The sequence below is a fragment of the Pseudophryne corroboree genome, chromosome 3 (genome assembly GCF_028390025.1).
Source record: "Pseudophryne corroboree isolate aPseCor3 chromosome 3, aPseCor3.hap2, whole genome shotgun sequence".
Classification (NCBI taxonomy): Eukaryota; Metazoa; Chordata; class Amphibia; order Anura; family Myobatrachidae; genus Pseudophryne; species Pseudophryne corroboree.
This window is the reverse complement of record NC_086446.1, coordinates 189006842-189032650: the sequence shown is the minus strand read 5'-3', so window position 1 is coordinate 189032650 and position 25809 is coordinate 189006842. Positions and strand designations below refer to the sequence as shown.

The 25809-nt window shown below is 43.1% G+C and overlaps 1 protein-coding gene across 14 annotated transcripts in view; it reads right to left on the bottom strand.

The window, feature by feature from the left end:
• Positions 1–25809, bottom strand: part of ZMIZ1 (zinc finger MIZ-type containing 1) — a 455946-nt gene that overhangs the window by 54077 nt on the left and 376060 nt on the right. For 12 of the 14 annotated variants that reach the window (XM_063958712.1, XM_063958715.1, XM_063958716.1 and 9 more), the window contains one exon: positions 25544–25649. In XM_063958712.1, the coding sequence (XP_063814782.1) occupies positions 25544–25649 (106 nt within the window). Of the gene's footprint in view, positions 1–1170; positions 1249–1746; positions 1916–25543; positions 25650–25809 lie in introns of those variants that run through there. The other 2 variants (XM_063958723.1, XM_063958724.1) reach the window with 2 other exon arrangements.

Sequence of the window (25809 nt, the reverse complement as noted above, 5' to 3'; positions counted from 1 at the left end):
AGGAAAACGAAGTACTGCGCTTTCTCTTGAAACTCTCGTTTCCTCTGTGAATTAAGACACACTTGTTTCTGTCAGCCCATCTGTAAACATAGCATAACGGTTATAAACAATAGTTAAACTGCAGCAAAGGAATCAAGGTAAACTGATATACATATAGCACCACTGGCAATCCAGTTCAAACAAACATCTCTCCCACTAACCAGGCAGAGACTGAGCATTTATCTGCTACCTGTCATTCACATTTGACAGCTATACTTATTTAAAGCACCTGAAAGACACAGGCCCAGTATTTAAGAGGTTCTCCGCTAATGCTGACAGAGAGAAATGAGCAGCTCTGAAGGTGGTACTTTGCTCAGTGATTCACATGCACTGTCACTACGTTGCAGCATCCGGATACAGACTCCAAGCCAATAGGAGCTGAGCCTTGTACATCAATGGATAACCATTTAACTTAATAATTCCCGTCTCCCAAAACGCACACAAGAATCAGGACCCTTGTCTGTGTACACAGGTGGGCAACTGAACACACCAAAGGTAAAACAGCACTCAGAGTAGAAGCAAGTAATAGACTATGGGAATCCCTGAAAATGTACAACGAATGTTCTCAGAAATCATAATTAGATTGTAAGCTGTTCAGAACAGAAGTACGTCATGCTTCAATATATAAAGTTGTGTAAAGGGCACAGACAAAAGCATCACTGAATCACACTAAAAAAACAATATGTTATGTGATTATGTTCGTTTTGGCAAATAATAAAACAAAGCCACATTCTGTAGATGCCGATGGGTTGTGTAAACTGTGTTTAGCAATTAGATAACGATAAATGATTGTTTATTGGTGGTACATTACATACATAGTGATAAGCTAGGTCCAGGGGAATGTACATCAAATAACAGGTACAGTAAAATGGTAATAGTGGTCACAGTCATCTCATAGCACTTGCACTCCCCTGTGCTTATTACCTTCAGCCTTACAGAGGCCTGCTAGGTACTGCAGATTACTGTGAAGGGGCTTAGCACCGCCTTCCAAAACCCTTACCATGGCATCATGTAACCATGCACTGCAACTCTCCACCCACAATGCACAATTTAAAAAGGCATACAGTCTATACACCACAGATCCAAAGACTGTTCTCCACCTCCCTACCCCCCTAGAAGAGAGCTACTTACCCACAAGTTTATTCAAACCAGTCCTGCGGCTCGCTACCCCCCACCCCTTCGCTCCTCCTGTGTGCCCCTCGCTGTCTCTTCTGTTGCAGAGGGGGCATCACCACATACAGTATGTCTCAAAGCACTTCCAGGCAATGCAGCCTCCTGGTGCAGAACAAAAGCCAGGCAGACTCAAGTCTTTAATTTCAGCACAAGGCAGTCAGCAGCCACCCTCATGCTGTCTCTCTCGCTCTTTTCCCCTCCCCTCTAAGGACACCATGCTCAGTTTCTCTCTCCCTCTTCTGCCTGTCCAGCTACTGCACAACACTCATCAATTATTAATTGCTTGTCTCCAGATTTCCAGGCAAAACCAATAACAGATGGGCTCCCTGCTAATGGCTCAGTATGTACCAGCCAACTGGCTGTGTGTGTTTCCAGCCTCCAGAGACAATGAAGAGAATCAGGTTAAGCCTCCTAACTTCACACATGCCCAGGCAGACACAATGTAGTTCCCTAGTGCAGTACTGCAGTCGGCTGAGAAAGCCATCAGTCAGGCTGGGGATGGAAGAGGAATTTGAACAGGGGGTTTTGTCTCACCTCAGCAGCACCATGCGGCAGGATTATTCAAGCCTTCCCTTTCCACACTCTCTGTCTAGAGAGCTTGCTGTTTGCTGTTACACACACACATACACCACACAGCAACCATACACACACACACACACACACACACACACACACACACATTCACACTCAGGCAGCCTCAGTCATTTGCCAGAAGGCAGAGAAGAGACAGAGGAGGAGGAGGAGGAGGAGGGGGGGCTGTAGTGGGAGAGAAAGGGAGGAAAGAAAAAAAAAACCCAAGCAGCTCACATTACAAAACTTACACTGAGGGGAGGTGCTAGGCACTATTCTTTAACCCCTTCGCTTGCAGAGGCCACTGTTGGGTGTCTGGCTATGAGCCAACCAGCTGAGGAAAACACAAACTACATATGTGACAATGCACAGGCTGTACCAACATAACTACATTACCACTTCTTCTTTTTTTTTTTTTTTAATGAGGGGTATTTGACAAACCCCTCCCCTCCCCTTTGCTTACTCCTCCCTGATCTTAGGATACCATGACTGCAGCTGTATTGGACATGCTAAGCACCATTCAGAACATGATGGCAGCAGGGACCACACTCATTGACTACAAATGTTTTTCTGTATTCCCACTGCAGCCAGATAGTCTGGGAAAGACATGCAAATTAGGCCAAATAGCACATCATCACTGATCACTTCCATCCACTCCAGCATTTCTTACAAAATGTAAAACACGTTTCCATAGCGTGGCAATGACACAGACCTCTTCATAATTTGCCCACACCACAGTATACAGAGTGTGGGTTTATACGGCACAGACTGACCACCATGTGGGTTGCAGCCATCTTTGCAGAAGGTATAATTCACTCCGTACTGTAAATTATAAAGACATCCAAAGTCACTCTGGTGAAAGATCAAGGCACTTTTATAAAGATCAATATGAAATCTGACATGACCGCACAGGTATAATAATGTATGCAATTTTTTTTATAATACACAGTGTCCTGATTATTCGTTATAATACACATTTTGTTATGAACATGGAAGTAATGACATCAGGGCTCAATAATTACAAGCAATGACATCACAACTCCCCATTTATACAGATATTATTTTCATCAGGATTTTCTTCATGCATTAGCGTCACGTCTATAATACTAATGATCTTCCTGGCAACCAAGTGGATAGAGATCAATACAAATATCGCAAAGAGAAGGACATGGGAAGAGCATTATTATTCCTCTAAATTAGGCATGTGAAACTGAAATGACCCCGAGGGGCAAGTTGTCAGGGTAAAACCGGGTTATGCATCGATTCTTAGGAAAGCTGGCCAGAAAATGCTGCATTTGTTTAAGAGGCTAAAAGGCCTTTTCTTTCTTCATTTTATTACAGGATGGGTTTAAGGTCTGCACTTGTTATTTAAATGAACTATGCTGAAAACGTAGTGACTTGCATTATATGACACCACTAGAAACCATAATCAAATCCATTAACCAATGTGCCCACCCCAGTTAGTAGCTCGGTATGCATACTCTAGACATACTATTCCATCCATAGCACTATAGAACTTCTACAGTGATACCACAGCCCAGTACAGTAAAATGTTTCAGTGCATCAGTAATTGTCATCAGTGTGCATGGCGCCCTGTCTCCATTTTTCCCTGGGGTGACTGTAAACCTGTCTGAACGCCCACTAAGTAGGTACCGGCTCATTGATCACTGTTTGCTCCCTATTGCCCAACCTATAATTGCTTGCTTCTGCACACCATAGTGCATACCTCCCAACTTTGCAGTTTTGTGGAGCGGGACACTCGCGCGGCAAAGCCGCGCGCGCTCCCGAAAAGGAGGCGTGGCCTATGAAAAGGGGACGTGGCTTCACGGGAGGACCCGCGATCGCGAGCCATGCCCCCGTTTTCGTCACTGAGGGGGCATGCCCAGCACTCTGTGAGCCGCTGGCATGCTCCCTCTCCCTCTGACTCCACTGAATAGACGCTGTGCGCATGCGCACAGTGTCTATTCACCGCTGCTCTGCTAAGCAGAGCAGCGATTGACAGAGCCTCCCAACTGCCCCCCTTCCCACCGCGGGACACTGTGGCCCGCGGGTGGGACAGCGGGACAGTCCCCAAAAAACGGGACTGTCCCGCGAAAATCGGGACAGTTGGGAGGTATGCATAGTGGATCCATCTATCCTATCTTCTTACTCAACCTATACCTCCACTGTCTTTGGTTTTGGTTATCCCATGTACTATTATTATTACATTTTATTTATAGGGCGCCACAAGTGTTTCGCAGCGCCGTACAAAGGACAGTACAGGGAGACAAAACTTAGCATTACAGTAAATAAATACCAAAAACAGAGTACAGGTAACAAAGAGCACCACAATTCTCAAAACATAATACAGCTAAGATGTAAGTAGCGAGGGAGTAATCATTGTACTACTTGGGGCTGGCGGCCATAGATAGAGATGAGCCTTTACCAGTAGGAGAAAATCGGGTAAAGATGGTCGCTGAGTAAGAGAGAGCTGCGAGTGAAATGTGTCGAGAAGAGGGCTTTGGACAACAAGAGGAAAGAGGACCCTGCTCTGAAGAGCTAACAATCTAGTGGGGAGGGGTGACAGACAGATGACATGAGGTGCAAGTAAGCAGGAGGAAGCCTGATGGCAGTATGTAAGCAAAGCAGAGATGTTGAAGGCATGGGGCAGGGGGATGGAGTACTACATATTGAATCCGGCTGGGGGTATAGGGGGGACATTGGAAAGGTATGGGAAGACAGGTTACACTATATTATTATTATTATTATTATTAGTGGTTTTATCATTGTTTTTATTTACAAGGCATCACAAAATTCAGTACTGCCATACATTGGCAAACCCAATAACCTAATTATAACATAACTACATGGGATTCACTATGTAATACCGATGGCTGGGATGCCGGACGTCAGTATACCGACAGCAGTATTCCGGCCACCAGGATGCCGGCAGCTGGGAGTGGACACCCATAGAGGGAGAAAAGCCTGTGGTGGCGGGATTCCCGCGCTGGCATTGTAGCGCAACGGGATCTTTCCCGCTTCCCCCCCAGCCATTCAGACTAATGTCTATTCTAGTCCCATATAGTTTATGATTGAAATCACAGTAAGGTAAACCATTCCTTAGAATGAATTGTTCTTTATTAGAGGTGGGGTGACATGACAGGCTTAGAACATAAATTATACAAGAAAGAACAGACTGTAACAAACAGAAGCACAACTTGGACAAGATAACATCATTGTCAGGCTCAGCATCCCTATATACAGACAATTGCCCACTGATAACAGTTCTCTCTTTTACTAGTTGCAAATTACAACTTTAATAATGCAACAATGTTTGTAGAGTACATAGGATTTGCTTCTTTGCAAATAGCATCAATGTAAAACCTTTCCGGCAGTGGTTTATAAATTAGGGAACAATTTGTAAAAATAGTATTTCCTTTTGACTGTACTAATCGGACAGCCCCATAACAGAGGGAGAGGTACATAGATGTGCCTGATGGCTTAATTTCTAAAAGTGTCATCACACTATACAAAGGGCCACAAACATCAAAACCCTTCAACTTTCAGGAACAGTATTATAGAAACAACTGAAGAATAGATCAAATAAGAATCAAAATGCATAAATCAACTAACAACTGTGTATTAGCAGGAAGCTTACCTGTACATGTTCAGGTGAAAAGTTGAGTAACACTTTATAAGGTTACTTCAATGTGACAATCCCCAGTATAATGTCATGCTCTACGCTGCACAGACCTACACACAGATGTTTAATAACAGCTCCCTCCAGTGGTAAGAGGAAATGCTGCCATTTGTGTTTATATACATTTGGTTAGGTTACAATATAATTACTCAGCCTTAAAATGAACTCCTGTTAAGCAATCAAGATAAATATACGTTAAGCAACAACTGGAAAATAAAACTATGTCTAGGCAAAGTGAACAAAAGGGTACATCAGCACGGCTTGCCTTCTCTCTTACAATTAATAATGATATCTTTTTTTTTATTCTTTTAATTCATACATCCCGGTACACTTGTCTGAAACTATATTTTTGTCCCCTGCAACCAGATAATACAATGGTTCCTTTTATTAGCTGCTGTCTGCTGATACAATGACAGACAATAAGCTGCACGTACAGGAATGAAACGATGTAACTTATAACATAGGGACGCCTTTATTATTCACTGTGTGAATAGAAAAAAATAAACTGCAAAAAATGTATTTGTGCCTATGCAATGCATGTTGTGAGGGCTGTGGAGCCAGGAACAGATCTTGCTCATACAAACCTACACAGAACATCTCTCTACAGACATACTGCACAGTGGCACACTCAACAAAAGGATAAAGGATGAGGAAAATGTACTTTACAGTTTATTAAAGGGAATCTAGGACTAAAAACCACAAGAGTCTGTGTTTAAGTCATCTTTAAACATACACAGGTGTTTCTATAAAATTCCCATGTATGTTCACAGAAGGTATACATTGTAATAACTGCAAATTTGCATTATACCGCCAACACTCCGTGTTGGTGGTATAATGGATAATACATAGAGAAACATTGGCATTTCTGTACTACAGGACAGAGATGCGGGAAACGTATTGTTTTCGTACTGCGAATGCTCCGGAGTTGCATGCAATTCAGCCGCATCTCTACTTGCGGATGAAGGAGCATAACTGGATGGCAAATGGGCATTCACACATAGGCAGTCAACGGAACTATGCAGACTAGTGCATACACATACAGTAATTACACCTATTTTCAGACAGATATTGTTTATCAGGGATAGGACTGGTACATGTGGGCGCTGCTAATGATAACGGATATGTAAGCAACCATACAAATGGGGGTGGTCTGACCGCAGAGATGCATAAACTCTGCTCTTCCATACACACAACGCGGGAGTAATTGCAGTCATCTTGCATTCAACTCTGCACCAGCCCATAAGTGTGCGCCATAACAGACATGAAGGATGAGCGCTTCTAACAAGCCATGGATACATTTACATACATATGTTTGTACATAAACACTCATGTCTGTTTAACATCACTAAGTACACTAGCTTAGAAAGCTGGCAAACAGTTTAAGTTGTTTAACCTACCTCATACGCCAAGCCTCAATGCACCATGTGGCATGCGTGCCAGGCCGAGCAGTGTAGCATAGCAACTTTTTCTTTAAATTTGCGCCGCCTTCACACTTCAGAAGCACCAATACACCACTCAATTTGTACCAGAGACATCGGGCTGCGACGGCACAGGAATTAGTTGTAAATATGTACAAAGTCATAGATGAAGCACAAAGGAAATTGGCTTGAAAAAAACAAATAAACACAAAACCACAGCAGTCGCTGCACTGTAGCACTTCGTACACTGATTCAGATTCGTATAAAATTAATTGGAGCAGTCCTGTGAAGCATTTTGTTGCATCACATGGTGACTAAGATGCATATTGAAACAAAAACCATTCAGAAAAGACGCTCAGTGCAACCCTAGTCGCACGGGACATGGCACGCAGAGAAATGCTGTTTGGCACAACTGCGGCATTAGTGTAGGACATCGCACATCTATAAGGGGGTTCTCCCTTCCCATAAACTGTATCCATTTGCAGGAGAACAGAGGGAACTAGAAGTTGGCTATGGTACTAACTGTAAGGCAATTTGTAAAACTAAAATGAATTTGGCGTGCATTGAGCCAATTTTATTTGTATCCAGTGCATGCTAAGGGGGCATACAGAGCACTGTAAAGCTGGCTACATACTATAAGATATATTTGGCATATATTGCAATATGTGATAGATCACACCAATCATCGCATTGTGAGTACCCCCAAACCCACCTAGCAATCATTGTTTGATGTCAGCATACCACAGCGGATCGTGCAATGTGTATGGTAATGCAATATATATCGCGTTGCCGGGTCAGCACATCACTGAAGTGAGTACCTAGAGTTATAATGCCTGCCTTGTTTCTATTTAGAATGCTTTTGTGTTCAGCAACGCCACCTACGGGATGGTCTAGCTGACTTCTCAAACAAACTAGCGTACCCCACACTATTAGTCTCTTGTCTGCTCCTGGATTCAACTCTTGGGAGAATTTTAAGGATGTGATCCTTGTTGACTGTAATGACATACAGCAGAGGTGCAGATCGCTCTACATGCATGTACTGAGTCAGCTGAAGGCTGGTTTATCCAGTTCTGGCGCAGAAGCTGTATATAGCCTTGCACTGACACCATGACATCAGGAGTTCCAGGACAGAGAGCAGACCGTCCCATTCATACTAGGCAACGCCTCTGGCTATACAACATTTTTTGTTAGTCAATGGAATGAATGAATTTACAACCAACCACTCTGCAAAAAAGGTAAAAAAAATTCCCAGCATTCAAGTGCTTGGTGGGATACAAAAACGTTCATGACAACCAGTAATAAAAAAAAAAAAGGCATAAACCACATGGACAAAATTACAAAAGCCCTTACAACGGCACAGATATATATGCGATTGGCATTCTCCACAGTTTATAATATATAAAAGTCACATAGGGCAATGATTCAGTTGCAAATACTGTTATGCAGGCTGATCTGCTACTATAACCATCCTTAAAGACTTTTTTGTTTTACGAAAACACATACGAGGGAGTAAAACTACATAGTGCCAATTACCAAAAACAGCTTGATCAAGAATTGTTCTACACCCTACACATTTTTAATGAATGTATTAAATATGCTACATTTATTTTAGAATCTACATTTACTTTTATTTCTAATTATTTTTATCTATAGTTATAGTCAACACTATTGGCACCCTTGAATTTTTAGTACAACCTGTACAATTTCTTCAGCAATAAATGATAATGTACCAACATATTTTAACAGGATGTTCAAAGTAATGAACAAAAAAGACATAATTCCTTTTCAATTTACAAGTAGTGACAGATGGAAAAAAAGTAAGACCTGGACACCCCTTCCTTAATATTATGCTGCACACTCCTTGTGCAACAATGGCTGCCTCCAAATATTTCACACATTTCTTGTAACCATCTATAAGCTTCTTGCACCTGTCTGCTGGCAGATTCCCTCACTCTTCAGTGCAATTTGTTGACGCTCCTGAATATTTCCGGAATTCCTTTTCCGTTGGGTCAGTCCTCATTGCTGGCCAGTATAAATCAGTCATTTTTTTTCCTTTTCAGAATGATTTTTTGCTTTTGGATGTGTGATTTAGCTCTTTATCATAACAAAGAACCAATGATCTTTGACCCAAACATAGGGCCTAATTGTGAGTTGGGAGTAAAGCAAGAAAAAGCAAGTACCTTTGCACCTAGACAAACTTTGCTGTCCTGCGTTCAGATAGTCACCGCCCCAGGAGGAGTGGAAATTCGCCCATGCAAGTGTGCGATTCCATGTGTACGCCGAGCTGCACAGCCCAGGACTTAATCGTACAGTGCAATCACAACAGGCTGATCGGGGCCGGAGCTGACGTCAAGACACCCTCCCTGAAAACGCTTGGGCACGCCTGCGTTTTTCCGGACACTCCCTGTAAACGGTCAGTTGCCACCCACAAACGGCCTCTCCTTGTCAATCACCTTGCGAACAGCTGTACGAATGAAATTTTAGCACCATGCTGACCGGCGATGCCATTTGTTGTTGTTAGGCACGCGTACGCATTGCGGTGCATAAGCATGCACAGTTAGGACCTGATCACTCACTGTGTGAAAACGCACAGCAGCGATCAGGTCTGAGTCAGGCGCCAATGTTTGCAATGCAAGGGGTGCAAATACATTTTATTGTTTTAACATGCAGGATATATACTGGCTGTGTCTTCATGTAGCCAGGGCCGGCAACAGCAATCTTGGGGCCCAGTACACAGACTTCTCTGCCCCCCCACCCCTCAAACATCCCCTTCCCCCCAGACACGCAGGATGCTGTATTAAATGTACAGGAGGACTGGACCTACTGTACTTTCTGTGCATAATATATATATATTTATTTTTTCATTACAGTGCATATTTAATATTGCATATTCAGATTTAATATTATATTGCATATTCATATTGCATACATTGCTTATTCACATTTATCTTAAGAGAATGATACTTCTATGCTGTCATTTGACTTACTAACACACTAGTAACGCCGCTATCCTGTCCAGGTTCCATGCTGCAGCTGTTCCTCCGGGATCAGTACTAAATGCCGCCGGACGGAATCCCGGCGGTCGAAATACCGACGCCAGAATCCCGACCACACAATCCCGACAGGGGTGGCAAGCGGAACGCAGCCCCTTGCGGGTTCGCTTCGCTTGCCATGCTGCGGGCACGGTGTCTCGCTACGCTCGGCACACTATTATATTCTCCCTCTATGGGTGTCGTGGACACCCACGGAGGGAGAATATGTCGGGATTGTGGCGGTCGGGATTCCGGCGTCGGTATTTCGACCGCATCCCGTTCCTCCTACTCCTCTTAGGAAGATACTGTAGAACATCCCCACTGCAAGCAGTTAACAGGAAAGAGCGGGTGGGTGCATCATCGTGCTGCTGGTGACGTCATATACACAGTACGGGGATCCAGACAGGACAGATGACCAGAGCGTTACCAGAGGGTGGTCCGAGTTGTTAACTATGTATTTCATGCCTACCTGTGCAACAGACTCCAGTTCCCTTCCAAGAAGGTGGGCGTCCAGCGTGATCCATTCATTTAAAATCTATTACTAGGTGCTGCTCTGCTGCAGTCATGCATACTGCCCCTCAGTACCTTGGGGCCCCTCACAACGTCGGGGCCCGGTACGGTGTCCCCTTTTACCCTCCCTGTCGCCGAGCCCAAAAATACTGGCCATCTTTACACTGCAATACAGGTTTGAGTTTGGATACGCTCCTCCAAATCTAAATCTCCCTGCACATGTTACATCTTCCCCACCTGCAGCACAGCATGAGTTTTCTCAGTTGCTTTATCTTTGTTGCTTTACTCCCAGCTCAGAATCAGGACCCTAGTTTTCATAGACTGCGTAGGACATGTCGCTCCAAAATGCCTTGGTAATCCTCTGATTTCATGAATCCTGTAATACAGTGAAGGCCTTGACTACCAGCGGCAGCAAATCAGCCCTGCAACATCATGAACCCTCCACCATAGCTGTAGGAAGCTTCATTTTGCTGCCTGTAAACAAGTTACTGGTCTGCACTGCCAACGAGTGCTAATTTGGTTTTGTCTGATTTTGGATTGCCAAAGTAAGTTTTGGCAAAGATCAGTCATTCCTTTTTTGCAGCAGTGGGTTCATCCTTGGCCTTCATCCATAAAGCCCATCTTGCTTCACCAACCTCATTCACATGGCTTCCTAGCTCTCTCTGTACAACGGTGCCTTCACACAGCAGTTTGCAGAATGTGATGTCATCATGTGTAAGCAGTGGAATGACAACACTAGTCAATGAGGTTGAGACAACATGGATAACAATGGTCGATTTCTGCTTACTTTTATGTGCTGATTCGGAATACGTCACAAAAATGTTCTACCACGTCACATTTTTTACATATGCTATTTATATCATAATTTAATATTAATATTGTAAACATTTTCAAATGTTTAAAAAATTACAATGCCACCTTGAATCAAACTACACTTCTCTTGATGCTGAATCCATTTCTGAAAATTGGACGGTATCTTTCTGGTTTGTAGGTGGAAGGAACAAGAAAAGTATGGCTTTCATGGTTCCAATGGTCTGGCGAGAACCAACCAGTCACTTAGAAGATTGTTATTTCTGTTCAACAAAAATTTGGAGATTTTCAACATTGCCTATCCCAATGTCCCATCCGCAACAAGACCAGTGTCACATGCACCCCTAACTTCCGATTCCTGTTCTTCCATCTAATTGGGGAGGATTTGATTATTCCACAGCAAGTATTACCTGAGCCTGATGCTGGCCCATCTACTTATCTTGCTATTCCAGAGACAGTACCAAGCATGACAAAAAAAACAGAAGTAATAATACACTGGACTGAGCAATGTGAGCTAAATGACTTCGTTAGGGATCCGAAACTCTTAAAGCAACAGGCAGAAATCTTAAGATCCAGGGTGCTCCAATGGAAATTGCTTGCATATACTGTATAATGATTTCTGAAAACATTGCAGGTTACTATGAATGCAAGGTTATTTTTGAGTCTTCAAGATGGATTTATGGATGAACTAGGGTTTCAGCATAACCCTGAAGAATGGAGATTATTCATTAATTCTTCTAAATTGAATTTAAAAGTCATGTTATTATGGGTGATGTAGTGTACTCCCAATATTAGTCTGACCTTGGGGGTCATTCCGAGTTGATCGCTCGCTGCCGTTTTTCGCAGTGCAGCGAACAGGTTACTACTGCGCATGCGTATGCATCGCAATGTGCAGGCGCATTGTACGGCTACAAAGCAGATCGTTGCTGAGCGATGGACTTAACAAAGAATCCATTCGCACAGCCGATCGCAACGATAATGATAGGAGGAGGGCATTTGTGGGTGTTAACTGACCGTTTTCTGGGAGTGGTGCGGCAAACACAGGCGTGTCCAGACGTTTGGAGGGCGGATGTCTGACGTCAATTCCGGGACCTGCAACGCTGGATTTCTTTGCACAAGGTAAGTAACTCTTACCCTGGTCTTGTTCTACACAAAACTTTTTTTGCATAGTAGGGCTGCACAAGCGATCGCAGCCTTGCTATGCAAAAATACACTCCCCCATAGGCGGCGTCTAGTTGATCGCACGGCCGGCAAAAATGTTGCAGCGTGCGATCAACTCGAAAAGACCCCCCATGTCCCTGAAGCCAGGATAACCATTACGGTGTGATGATGCAATGTAATTACCCACCACCAACTTCAGTGTGCTACCCCACGCATCACCTGGAGAGACAGAGGGAGATGTACTAAGCAGTGACAAGAGTGCAGAAGTGAGCCAGTGGAGAAGTTGGCCATAGTAACCAATCAGCATTGAAGTAACATTTAGAATTTATATACTATAAAATGATACAGAGGTGCTGATTGATTGCAGTAGGCAACTTCTCTACTGGCTCACTTCTCCACTCTTGTCACTGCTTAGTACATATCCCTCTTAGTCTACAAAGTCAGGAACTATTACTATACTTATAGGCCCTACACACTTAAAGATCTAACTGAACGATATGAACGTTCTTGTTCATTAATGAACGAGAACTCGTTCATATCGTTCAGTGTGTAAGCACCAACGATGAACGATGCGCGGTCCCTCTACATATCTTGCGATTCGTTGGTGCCGGGTCGCTTATACATGCATGCCAACATGGACAATCTCATCAATATTAGCATGCACTGCTATGGAGCCGGGTGATGGGGGAAGTGAATAAACTTCACTCCCCCCCGCCGCCCGTCGGGCATCCCAGCAGCACATCGCCGGGTGTGTAGGGCCCTTTAGAGTGTGTAAGGCCACCAATATTTTAGAAAAGGGCATAATGAGTAAGAAGCTGGTACAGAATTAAGTTGAATATGAGAAAAGAGAAGGAATAGTAATATATGTATTTCTCCCTTCAGGTCAACTTCTTTACATTACAATGTCTGTTCTATTTTAAGCGATTCCTGACTGAAGAGCTTACAATCTGTTAGTCCTAAAACTTGTAACAGGGAATGCCTTTGCACAACACAGAATGTGTAATCCCATCAATGACAGGAGGCAATAGTGACCCAGTGAGACATGCCAGCTCTCCCAGTTCGACATAACCATGGCAACCATTCTCCACACTAGACGTGCAGGCTAACAGGAAATTAGAGGAAAATACACAGGAATCCATTTCTGAACACGCACACAAAACTGGATGACATACAATCTGTACTTAACCCTGCTGCCTCTGGAAGTGCACGCAATGAAATACATTGAGGCAACAGCTATAACCTTACCCAGCATAACAGAAGTCATCGCCTGACCTAAATAGGTTGACTATAACGCAGGTAAATGTTTGCACTACCCCAATTACACAGATCTCACCAGCCCTTCGGTGTTTAGCACTGTGAAAGGTGAAATACATATTTAAATGATATCCAGAAGAAAACAAAAAATAAAAATGTCACCAAAAATAATTTTGAACATATGTAACATTTGAAGTCTTTCAATAAAAACAGATATTAGGAAACCTATAACTACGGTAGCGTCACAGCCCTGAAGGAGTTAAAAGTTGCTGTGTGGTAACTGACCCTAACATGGGTTTCTGAGCTGCACCGATTGAACTATGTCCTACAATACAACAAGACCCACCTGATTCCAAGGAGGAAAGGACTAAGCACAGCTTTCTCCGGGAGGGCCCCCACCAGTGGGAGAGGAGTCTGCAGCAACACAAATCCGAGACAGCCCATGGTTACATCTCCACTGCTCTCAAGTGTGACCTAGTTAGCATGGAATTCCTGTGGGTGTTGCAAAATCCTCCAGGTAACTCTGCTTTGTTTCTCACTTTAGTTTGTAAACACCTTTTTTTTTTTTAATCAGTGAGAACCATGGGAATTGCGCAGTCAGGGGAAAAGCGGCAGCAGCTATTCTCTATTCGATAGTCTGTCTCATACTAACAGTGTGCAGGGTGTAGGGGGAAGCGATAGTTAAATAACCATTGCATGTGTATTTCTTATTATGCTAATTATATACATAAAACTTAGGGGTTGATGTATCAAGCAGTGAAAATAATGGTGAAGTTACCCAAAGTAACCAATCAGGTTCAACCTATAATTTTATTGAATGTACTTCATTAATATGCTACTGTACCTCTAATCTGATTGGTTGCTATGGTCAATTTAGTCACTGGGCCACGTGACGTCTCCACTCTTTTTCACTGCTTGATATAACAACTCCCTTATTTTGCTGATGTTCTCCTTTACTATTGTTATTGTTCAAGTCATCTTTATCTCTCTCCCCTGTTTATGGATTTTGCCACTTTTCAGCAACTAGTAATACCCCAGTACGGGCGCTTGATCCCATATATAGTCTATGAGTAATTATGTCACTTGTGTCACATGACACATATTGAAAGCGTGTCACTGAGAACTGTGAGTGTCACCGTAAGCAAAATAAATCAGATTAGGAGAACTGCATTAAAACCTGGAACGTGTTTTACCCAATTTTAAACTTGTGTATTGTGAAAAATAATGTTTACGTAGGAATTATGTTTTTTCCTATTTTATTTCTAAATCAAATGTTCTGCAAGACAAATTCTTTCACAAAAATGAATGGGAGCTTCCATGCTTGCTCCTCCCGTGTAAGGTTAGCTATCATGCATAGATTGTAATTAAACAGTGCCACCTAGTGGCCAAATGATCATTACATCAGAAATATACTTGACAAACCAAATGGATGTATTACATAGATATGGGACGTTCTTGTTTTATAAATAATAATATTTAACATGTGCATTAGGACAGATCAGATGGGAAGGATTATTTCTACCTCAAGGAAAGCGAAAGATTACTCAACATGACGCCAAAGCTAGGTGGTATCATGCGCCATATTACAAGTAACCGGCCCATCATACCAATCCGGAACTGCATACAATGCAACAGCTAATATAACATGTAGAAAGCAATATATGCTGTACCATTTCTTCCCCTCTCTTACATGAGCTCAGGAAAACTCACCAAGTAAACATCTGCATTGTGTTTCAGGGCCTCTCTCATTTCAATCCCTGTTCATCATTTATTTATGGAGTGCCAGACATATTCTACAGTGCTGTGCCACCAGCGACAATTTACAAAGAGCGACAGGCTGGTACACAACTGGGACAAGGCTCTACGAGGTTCTGCTTTTGAAAGCTTACCTGGTGTTATAACTGTAAACAGACAATTAATAGAATGGGATTATATGGAGCTAACGCTTTACCTTACAAGATGGGCCATGGAGGCACCAAAGGGAATTTTTAATTAACACATAAGAAGAAATCAGTGTGCTGCTGAAATTTTCCAGTTCGTCAGTTTCTGCTAACTACAAATAGCCGGTGTATAAATAATCTGGCACGCTGGGCACCCGCCCTCCTCCAACACTCTAATCTATCTGGGGGGATATTTTTAACCTGGTTGGATGTATTTCAGCCTCCGTTTATCTGAAAGTTGTAGCATACGGTTTATAGAAAGTGGAATTACACTACGTAGGTCAGGTTTTTCGGATTTTAAATGAAAATTTACATTCCGAAGACATTGGTTTTTCTTCCAAGACTCCAGCTGCTGTCTAGTTTTGTTTGCATCACCGTCTGGTTGGATACAAAAAAAATAAATAAAAAAAGTTTGAAACTCCCATTAAATAGATCATTTGCGCTGTTCTAGAACTGCATTTATTCAGCAGTACACAAATGCAGAAAATTATGACATAAAGTGTTTACATAATATGTCAAAGAAATCTGACATGGTTCTACACGGTTACAATTACATTCTGGCAAAACCGGGCAAAGTATTTACAAATACAAGAAGCTGTAGGGGTTTAACTGCTATTTACCTGCAAAATATAGAACTGAAACTTAAGTACTGAGTTTGCTTCCTCCCCGCATGCCTATATCTGGCCGCTGAGAGAGCCTGCACCCCTCTGTGAGAGGCTGTGCTAGAGGCACCCTATAGGGACTCAGGGGCTTCAGGCAGTGCCCTGAGCATTCAGCTAGTTTGGTTACAGGAACTTTTGTTATTTTGTTTTGGACTTTCAATGCCCAAGACATGACTAAATAAATAGTCAATTACGTGTGTTGGGGGGGGGGGGGGGGGGGGGAGTCAGCGGCAGTATGTAAAGGCCGGTTTAACTAGTACATATAGCTCCGGAAACCCGTTTCCGGCAAGAGAAATGGTAGCCTGCCCTTCTTGACTACTAAACATGAACATAATATTATGGGCTGTATCGATATTTGGGAGCTTATATGGATCCACATTGTAATACTTATCCACGATTCCAAACCTATGCTAATTTCCCCATACTGCATTTTGACCGATCAGTTTCTGCAAATGTACAGGTAGAAATTCACTGAATGCCACTACATATGCATGTTGGCTACAAGAAACATTTTTTTATCCAATATCTATACTCTTGAAAACTATAGATCAGACGCTTGCAGTATCATGTTGCATGTAGGAAAACTATTGGCTTACATTATTCATGTACACTCCATTAACACTGTGTAGTCCTGTAATCTGGATACAAGTGCACATGCCTGCCTCCGTGCAGAGCACCAGGTAAATTATTACCGAGAACTGTCAAAACACCAGAAACGCACTGTTCATACAGAGGGTTGTAGGAAATAACCCTTTACAGCTGCATTCAAGTCAAACACGGTAACTTCCCAAGCCTGACAGCTCTGTCTACAGCAGTTTCATGCACACAGACAGGTATGTGCCACATCTTGTAAGTGGGGATTTGAGTAATTGAAGGCCACAGACCTATATGCCTCACACTTCTGTGTTTGCAGGGAAAATGTTTGGCTGTTAGCAAAGCAGTCAAACCTTTTCTTTAGTTGAAACAGAATACAGACACCTTGTCATTTAGAAAAGACATTCTCTCTGTATAGAACATTGCTGGTCTCCGCTGATCACCTGTAAAGGGCCCCATACACTACTGCGACATGTCCGTCTGACATGTCGCAGGCGATCACCCCAGCAGCCTCCCGGGCGGTAGGATCGCCCAAGATATATTGTATGCAAAAGGACAGCATATCATGCGGGGTCCGACATATCGCGAGTGCAGCACGTTCAATCTGGAGGATCCGATGCTCATGGGAACGCGCATCGGATCGGATCAGAAACACCTCCAAAATGCCCAATTTCATCCGATATATCGGCCGAATGCCCGAAATTGGATGAAATCTGGCATTATCGTTACAGTGTATGGGGCACTTTAGGCACACGTCTGAAATATTTGCTAACTGAATGCTTAAGTAAGTAAATATACTATATAACAATCTGGATATAAATCTTTCAAATGACAACTCATATAACACATACACAGAGACAGAGTTTGATCCAGATTGTTCAGGTTTGTTGGGTGATGTTTGAGAAGATTCTCTATTGGACGGAGATATGGTCTTTCACTCAACCATTGTAGAACAATGACCTTTTTGTTGATTAACCACGCCAGTTTTTATTTGGCCTGGTGCTTGTGATCATGGTCATCAGTGGTGCAAGAGGAAAAAATGTCTTCTAGGTACTTGGCGCGCGCCCCCCAAAAATGGGTGTGGCCAAATGCCACATGGGGCATGGCCAATGGAAATGGGGGCGTGGTACACATAGGGGGGCCAGATACACATATGCCCTCACAGTGCCAGATACGCCCCCACCGTGCCAGATATGCTCCTACAATGCCAGATGCACAAACGCCCCACGGTGACAGATGCACAAATGCCCCCACAGTGCCAGATACACATATGCCAGATATGCCCCACAGTGCCAGATACACATATGCCTCCACAGTGCCAGATATGCTCCACAGTGCTAGATATGCCCCCAGTGCAAGATACACATATGCCCCCACAGTGCCAGATACACATATGCCTCCACAGTGCCAGATATGCTCCACAGTGCTAGATATGCCCCCAGTGCAAGATACACATATGCCCCCACAGTGCCAGACATGCCCCCACAGTGCCAGATATGCCCAAACACTCCAGATATGCCCCCACTTTGCCAGATACACATGCCCCCAGAATGCCAGATACACATGTCACCAGAGTGCCAGATATTCCCACCAGAATGCCAGATATGCCCCCAGTACCAGATATGCCCTCACAGTGCCCGATACACATGGCCCCAGAGTGCCAGATATTGCCACCAGAGTGTCAAATAGACCCCCAGAGTGCCAGATATGCCCCTACTTTGCCAGATACACATGCCCCCCACAGTGCTAGGCATGCCCCCACAGTGCCAGATACACATGCTCCCACAGTGTCAGATATGCCCCTTCAGTGTCAGATATGTCCCCACTTTGCCAGATACACATGCCCCCACTTTGCCAGATACACATGCCCCCACAGTGCCAGATATGCCCCCATCTTGCCAGATACACATGCCCCTACAGTGCTAGATATGCCTCCACAGTGCTAGATATGACCCTACAGTGCCAGATATGACCCTTCAGTGCCAGATATGCCTCCACTTTGCAAGACACACATGCCCCCAGAATGCCAGATATGCCCCCACAGTGCTAGATATGCCTTCACAGTGCCAGATACATGCCCCCACAGTGCTAGATATGCCCCCACAGTGCCAGATATGCCCCCACTTTGCCAGATACACATGCCCCCAGAGTACCAGATATGCCCCAGCAGTGCAACTCACCGTTGTTGCTGCTGCCTGGGGCTGGCACTGTATTCTGCTGCTGCTGGGGAAAGGAGAGCACGGCACGCGCCCCTCCTGCCCCCAATCCGGTCTTCGCGTTTTCCTGCGGTGGCGGCATCCTGTATATTAGATCTGGCGCCGGTCCGCGAGCCAATCAGGGCTCGCGGTCCGGCAGCGGCAGCTCCTGATTGGCTGCCGGTCCTCGAGCTCTAATTGGCTCACGAACCGGCGTTTCAGTGCACGCTGCGGCCGCCGGACTGTCTCAGGCACATGCTGCGCTCTCCTCTCTCCAACACTCTCTCCCTACAAGGCAGCCAAAGTGTCAGGTGGCAGTAATGGCGGGGCGGGTCACTGGTGCGCTGCAATGTGTGCGGATGGTGGTACAGCGTACCCACTGACAAATTCTTAAGGGTACGCCGTACCCGAACACTTGCACCACTTTTATTGGTCATGCAGAAAGGTGAATTTTCTCACAAACTGTAATGTTCTAGCAGATTTCAGTCATTCAGTTTTAACAAGTTGCCCAGTTCCTGCTAAGGAAAAGCATCCCCACGACACAATGCTGCCTCCCCCATACTTCACAGTTGAGATGAAGTTTGCTGAGGAATGGGCAGGCATGTTTGCACCACACACAGCATTTTCAATTGAAGCCAAAAAGCCCCATTTTTCTCATCTGACCAGAAAACTTTATCCCCCATTGTAGCTGGGTCACACTGATGTTTTCTGGTAAACTCCAGACATATGTCAATGTGGGTTTTTTCAGTAATGGCTTCTTTCATACCACCCTCCCATATAGGCCAGTTGTATGCAGAGCTCTTTGATATGGCTGACTGGTGCACTTTCACTCCAGTCTCCGCCACTGAACTCTGTAGCTCCTATGTGATTTCATTCAAGTCTCCTTCTTGCTTAGAGGCTGACTTTTGCAGTGCCCGAGTGGTATGATGTTTCTTGCATTTCCTCACAATTGGTCCGACAGTACTTATATCCAATCATTTGGATATTATTTTGTAGCTTTTTCCGATCTTGTGCATGCCTACAAACTTATCTTAAATTTTCTTAGAATGGTCTTTGATCGTCATTTTCACAGCGTGTCTTCAGATTTGCAGTGTAACCAATGATATTTGAAACAGGTGGTTTTCTTATCCATAAAAAGCTGACCTTTGTCAATGATCCACAGGAAGAGGCTAATTGAAAGCAAAGTGCTACGACATTCACTTCGACCTGTGTAAACTTGGTGCTTCCACAGCACAGGTTTTGAATACTTAAGTAAGCAATATTTGCGAGACAACTGGTTTATAATAAAAACAGTGTTATTTACAATACAGACAAATCTGTTGACTTTTTAGTGGGTTGAATATTTTTGCAAATCGGTATGTACGCATCTATCTATATGAATTTCCCCTGTACATCTAGAAGGAACACGCCATCTAGTGGGCAAGTTTTTATGAATATGTATCACAAAGTCCTCTTGAGTTAATAAAAAAAATATTGATTTGTGTGACTGTTTTGGCGAGTTAAGAAGATTTAAAGTAGCTCTGCAGTAGAATACTTTATACAAAGAGAATATTTATGTGACTAAGGGGGACATTTACTAAACAGTGATAAGAGCGGAGAAGTGAGCCAGTGGATAAGTTGCCCATGGCAACCAATCAGTACTGAAGTAACATCTATAATTTGCATACTATAAAATGATACAGAGCTGCTGATTGGTTGATGGGGCAACTTCTCCACTGGCTTACTTTTCTGCTCTTATCACTGCTTAGTAAATGTCCCCCTAAGCAGGCAGTATACAGTACCATGGTGCAGACAATCAGAACTACAGGATGCAGCTGTGCAGGAAGGAGTTATTAGCACTGCCTGCAACATGGTATTGACATTGGTTTCATATAGATTAGGTGTGGCAAGAACATGTGACCTTGCCTACATAAAGCCTGATTCACAAGGGAAAATTCAGGGCTCCATCTTTATCCTCTGTAAAGCACCTTCACGGCCCCATTCCCTGAAACTTCCAGGAGATTTTCAGAGCTAACAAACAGGAGGGATTGTGCCATTCTGAACAAAGAGATGGAGGTTACTTCGTCCATGCCCGATTATGATGAAATTTAAGGTAGTTTATGGACTGGTTTATACGTCCACACTCAGGCAGGAGCAGTCTATGAAACCAGAAGGCTTTCTGATGGGAAAGTAATTACCTTGCAGAGATTAATTGGTTGGGTTTGGCTCAGTGGGTATGAGTCTGGAACTCTTGGTGTTAGGTTTACACAGGAGTACATCTGCACCCAATTATCCAGATGGCCTCTCTCCCTCCTTCCTAACCCTCCTATTTCTCCACTCTGCATGCTCTCAAGGGCATTATCTTAGCCCTATTCATTACCAGCGAGGATGATGGGACTTAAATTTGTTTTAAACACACACACACAAAACCCACATGTGCAGTAAGAGGATGCGGAAAGGCTTAAAAGACCACTTTCTGTGGTGCTAACCTGATTGTACACACAGACTACACATGTTCCGCGCCAAAAGCCCTGTTCTGATGTCACTGTTATGGAATACATAGGTATGATCCTTACATCATTTGCTGTGCTTGGTATAGCATTGCTGTTTATGGAGTGCACATTCCTCAAGCAGCCAAACAATGTTCATAAAAAGGCAAATATACGCATGCGAATGCACCGCAATGCGCACACGCGTTGTACGGGTACTAAGTCCATTGTGGTTTTGCACTGGTTCTAGCGAAGATTCCAATCGCACAGCCGAGCGCAAGGAGATTGACAGAAAGAGGGAGTTTGTGGGTGTCAACTGACCATTTTCTGGGAGAGTTTGGAAAATCGCAGGCGCGGCCGGGCGGGTATCTGACGTCATTACCGTGTCACTCGTCGCAGCAATCATCACACAGGATAAGTAACTACAGGGCTGGTCTTGTTTTGCACAAAATGTGTTTGCAAGCGCTCGGCTGCACAGGCGTTCGCACACCTACAAAGCGAAAATACACTCCTCCGTAGGCGGCGACTATGCGTTTGCACAGCTGATAAAAACTGCTAGCGAGCGATCAACTCGGAATGACCCCCAATATCTGCATGTCCACTTAGTGTAAAAACAAACAATAACTTGTTATGTGGTCTATGGGTTAAGTCACTCTATAAAAATAAAATACTCGCATTATAAACAGTGGACCTGGTATTATGGAATACTGCATATAATGATCAGAGGCACAGAATCACAAAAAGAAAGCACACAAGAAGCATAAAACCAAATATTAAACAAATCTAGTGTTTCTCATTTGCTCCAGGTCATTTCTTGCCTGTTGCTTTATGGTATGTTGAAATAAGATTGACACTATACCCAGGTCATCCCCAATTTGTTGGCAAGCAGATAAAAGAGCATAAAGTAAAGCATATGAACAATGTAAGAGAGAGAAAACAGCAAAGGCTCCAAGGAACCAGTCACCAGAAGGAGATTGGGGAATTATGCAGCACAATCTAGTAGGGAAGTGTTGACCTTTCAACTGCAGCCCAACTGATTCCAAACAGATAACAAGGATTGGGAATAAGCAGTAGCAGCTTTATCACACAAAATCACAGTCACTAGAGGGTCGCTCCCTGCAGGCTGTTTTCTGCACAAAATCCAGCAACCAGTGTCCCTTTCTTCTCTCTACCATGGTTCCTTAAGTGTATGTCCCATTACTCAGATATCACATTACCTGCCATAACATAAGCAGCTATACAATGATCACATCAAACAAGCATGAGCCTAAAGAACAGAGGTGGGTAGAAGCAATGAGACAAAAACATGGTCCCACCCCGAGCCAATTAAAATAATGGCTGTGTTACTCAGTGCACAGGAACAGCTGAGACCTGCACACAAGTCTCCAGATGTTCTCATTCACCTGCAGTTTAGCTATCTAAGAGCTCACACAATGACATATCCATCAACTGAGTCCTAAGACCAAAGCAGATGTAGAATACATGACAAATATCTAGATAGTTTTCTTGTGCTTTGCACAGTACTTCAGCTGTGCCTTTTCTTTTATGAAAAAAAATATAAATACATAGACAGACAGACAGGTATTTTCTACATAGTAAAAGTTCCAAACATATTAAAACCACAATGGAATTGGACATAGTTTTCTACAGCAAGCATTATCAGAGGCCAACAACACATTCAGAAGAACAGCTTTGGTCACGTTGTTTAATAGTTACAGCCTGATATCTGTGGCTGCAACGTTCCAAGTCACAGAACTTAAACCTCACAGAACAAGTACATTACAACACTGAGATTTTAAACTTGATGACATTCCAAGCATCACATGCCAATAGGGATAGGTTCCATAGACGGTGCTGTCTACAACAAGCTGTAACTATTACAGGTTGAGTATCCCATATCCAAATATTCTGAAATACGGAATATTCCGAAATACGGACTTTTTTGAGTGAGAGTGAGATAGTGAAATCTTTGTTTTCTGTGGCTCAATGTACACAAACTTTATTTAATACACAAAGTTATTAAAAATATTGTATTAAATGACCTTCAGGCTGTGTGTATAAGGTGTATATGAAACATAAATGAATTGTGTGAATGTACACACACTTTGTTTAATGCACAAAGTTGTAAAAAATATTGGCTAAAATTACCTTCAGGCTGTGTGTATAAGATGTATATGTAACATAAATGCATTCTGTGCTTAGACTTGGGTCCCATCACCATGATATCTCATTATGGTATCTAATTATTCCAAAATACAGAAAAATCCCATATCCAAAATACTTCTGGTCCCAAGCATTTTGGATAAGGGAGACTCAACCTGTAAAACAATTAAACAAAGTAGGGGTCCAATTTAGGGAAATACTAATATTACAAGCACTGCAAATAATGTCATTCCTTCTTCTGCTCCTTCATTCTCAAGGACAATATAATAACGTTTCAGTTTCTCATCAGAGTGAAGAGTTATCAGCTTTGCAGGGTGCAACCACCTTGTTTTAATATTAATACTAAAAGTATTTGCGGTTGTTTGTTAAGTTACTGCATTTCCAACTCACTTAATACATAGCACAGTATAGGATCTGTTTAACAGAACACTTTTTGTACCATAAATTGGGCACTGCAGTATACCTAAAATAAGTTTTTTTTTTACTAATGAATTCCTACTAAGGGCCATCCTCAGTAAACTGTTCTGTTCTACTCAGTTACAGCAAAACGTGGCATTTAGAGATCATTGTCAAGCAACAGCAATCACTTACTTATGTTGCGGGCAGCATGGACGATGTAAAGGTTAGCATTACAGCCTCACAGCACTGAGGTCATAGGTTTGATTCCCACCATGGTATGTTGTATGTTTCTATGTTACTTTCTGACCGATGGATCTGTGTCTGGTTTACAGGTTTTCAGATTACAGATGGTATGCCTGTAAATACTTATTTTTCCAGCAGAAGTAATAATGATAATAATAATAATCCTCTAATGTTACTATCAATTGGCTTTTATTAAACAAGTGTCGGTGGCATTATCCTTTAAATATTGTAAATATAGAGGCTATTTGTAAGCTACAGTAAAGCAGCCTGATGGATCCCTATACCTGCGTCGTAAGATCCATGCTGTCAGACCTTCCTTCCACCCTGCTTTTTATCTGCTATATCAGCCAGGGACTATACTGTAGCACAGTGCAACATCTATTCCGCCTGCTCAGATACAACAAGGTAACTACACTGTCTGCATAACTTGGGCTGGGTCCAATTTAGCAAGGCTGGCCAGCGCAGTGTGCATACAAATGCTTCATGCCGACAGCGTGGTCCTAATGACTCATTCACAGTATGTATGAACTCCATCCTCTGATTTGTGACTAGAACCTACGCAGGAATGGCAGGTCAATGGTAAAAATTACACAGAAACCTTTTTTTTCCCCTTCCTTATTTTCCAGACATAATTTGAAGCCATAAATCACTACAGAGACAGCTGACCTCAAAGGCTCCTTGGCAGTGAGTGTGGAAACCCTTGGAGCGGGATGCTAACCTTCCTTAGTCCACACGAGGAGGAGCAATAGAGATGTGCTGGTTTGCGTTAGTGAAATTAAAACATCTAGTTAACCCAAAGAAAACTGAAAGTGTTGTATGCAGTGACATCTAGACACAGGTGCTTTCACTAGGAACATTTGCTAAGTAAAATTCTTAATTACAACCCAGGAAATATAAAATGGAAAGCGTATAGTGATATCAACCTGCAGAACATTTTTCAGGATACTTCTTTGCAGTAAATATACAAGCAGCACTGTCTGAACCTGTCCCGATAATCTGCAATCAAGACGCCGCCTAAATGCAACACTGTAATAGTCTGTATCCCTAAAGGGTCATTTTAGTGAAGAGTTAAGACACAATGCAGCTCTGGCAGGTAACCACCATAGTAAACGGTTGCTAAGCAACAATGTGCAAATAATATACAGTACAGGTCTTGGCTTGAGCAGAGCACTCAGCAGATGATCTCCTGTTTGACAAAAAAAAAAATGTTAATATTAATTGCTTGCTTCCTACCAGCTGATTTCGGAGTGAACTTGTCTCTGTTGGCCGCACATACAGCAAGAAGCCTGTATCCAAGGTCCAGGTCAAAGCCTTGCTGTGCTGCTACTCTGCTGACCACCTGTAAGGAGGAGGAAAAATCATCTTAATATAGAATTCAGCATGTTGATCTGCTCACACAATGCCACAGATGAAACCACAGCACAATAACTAGTCTGGTTGCCAAACCATAACAACTGTTAGAAGAACCCCAAACTTATAAGCACTAGCTAATAAACCAT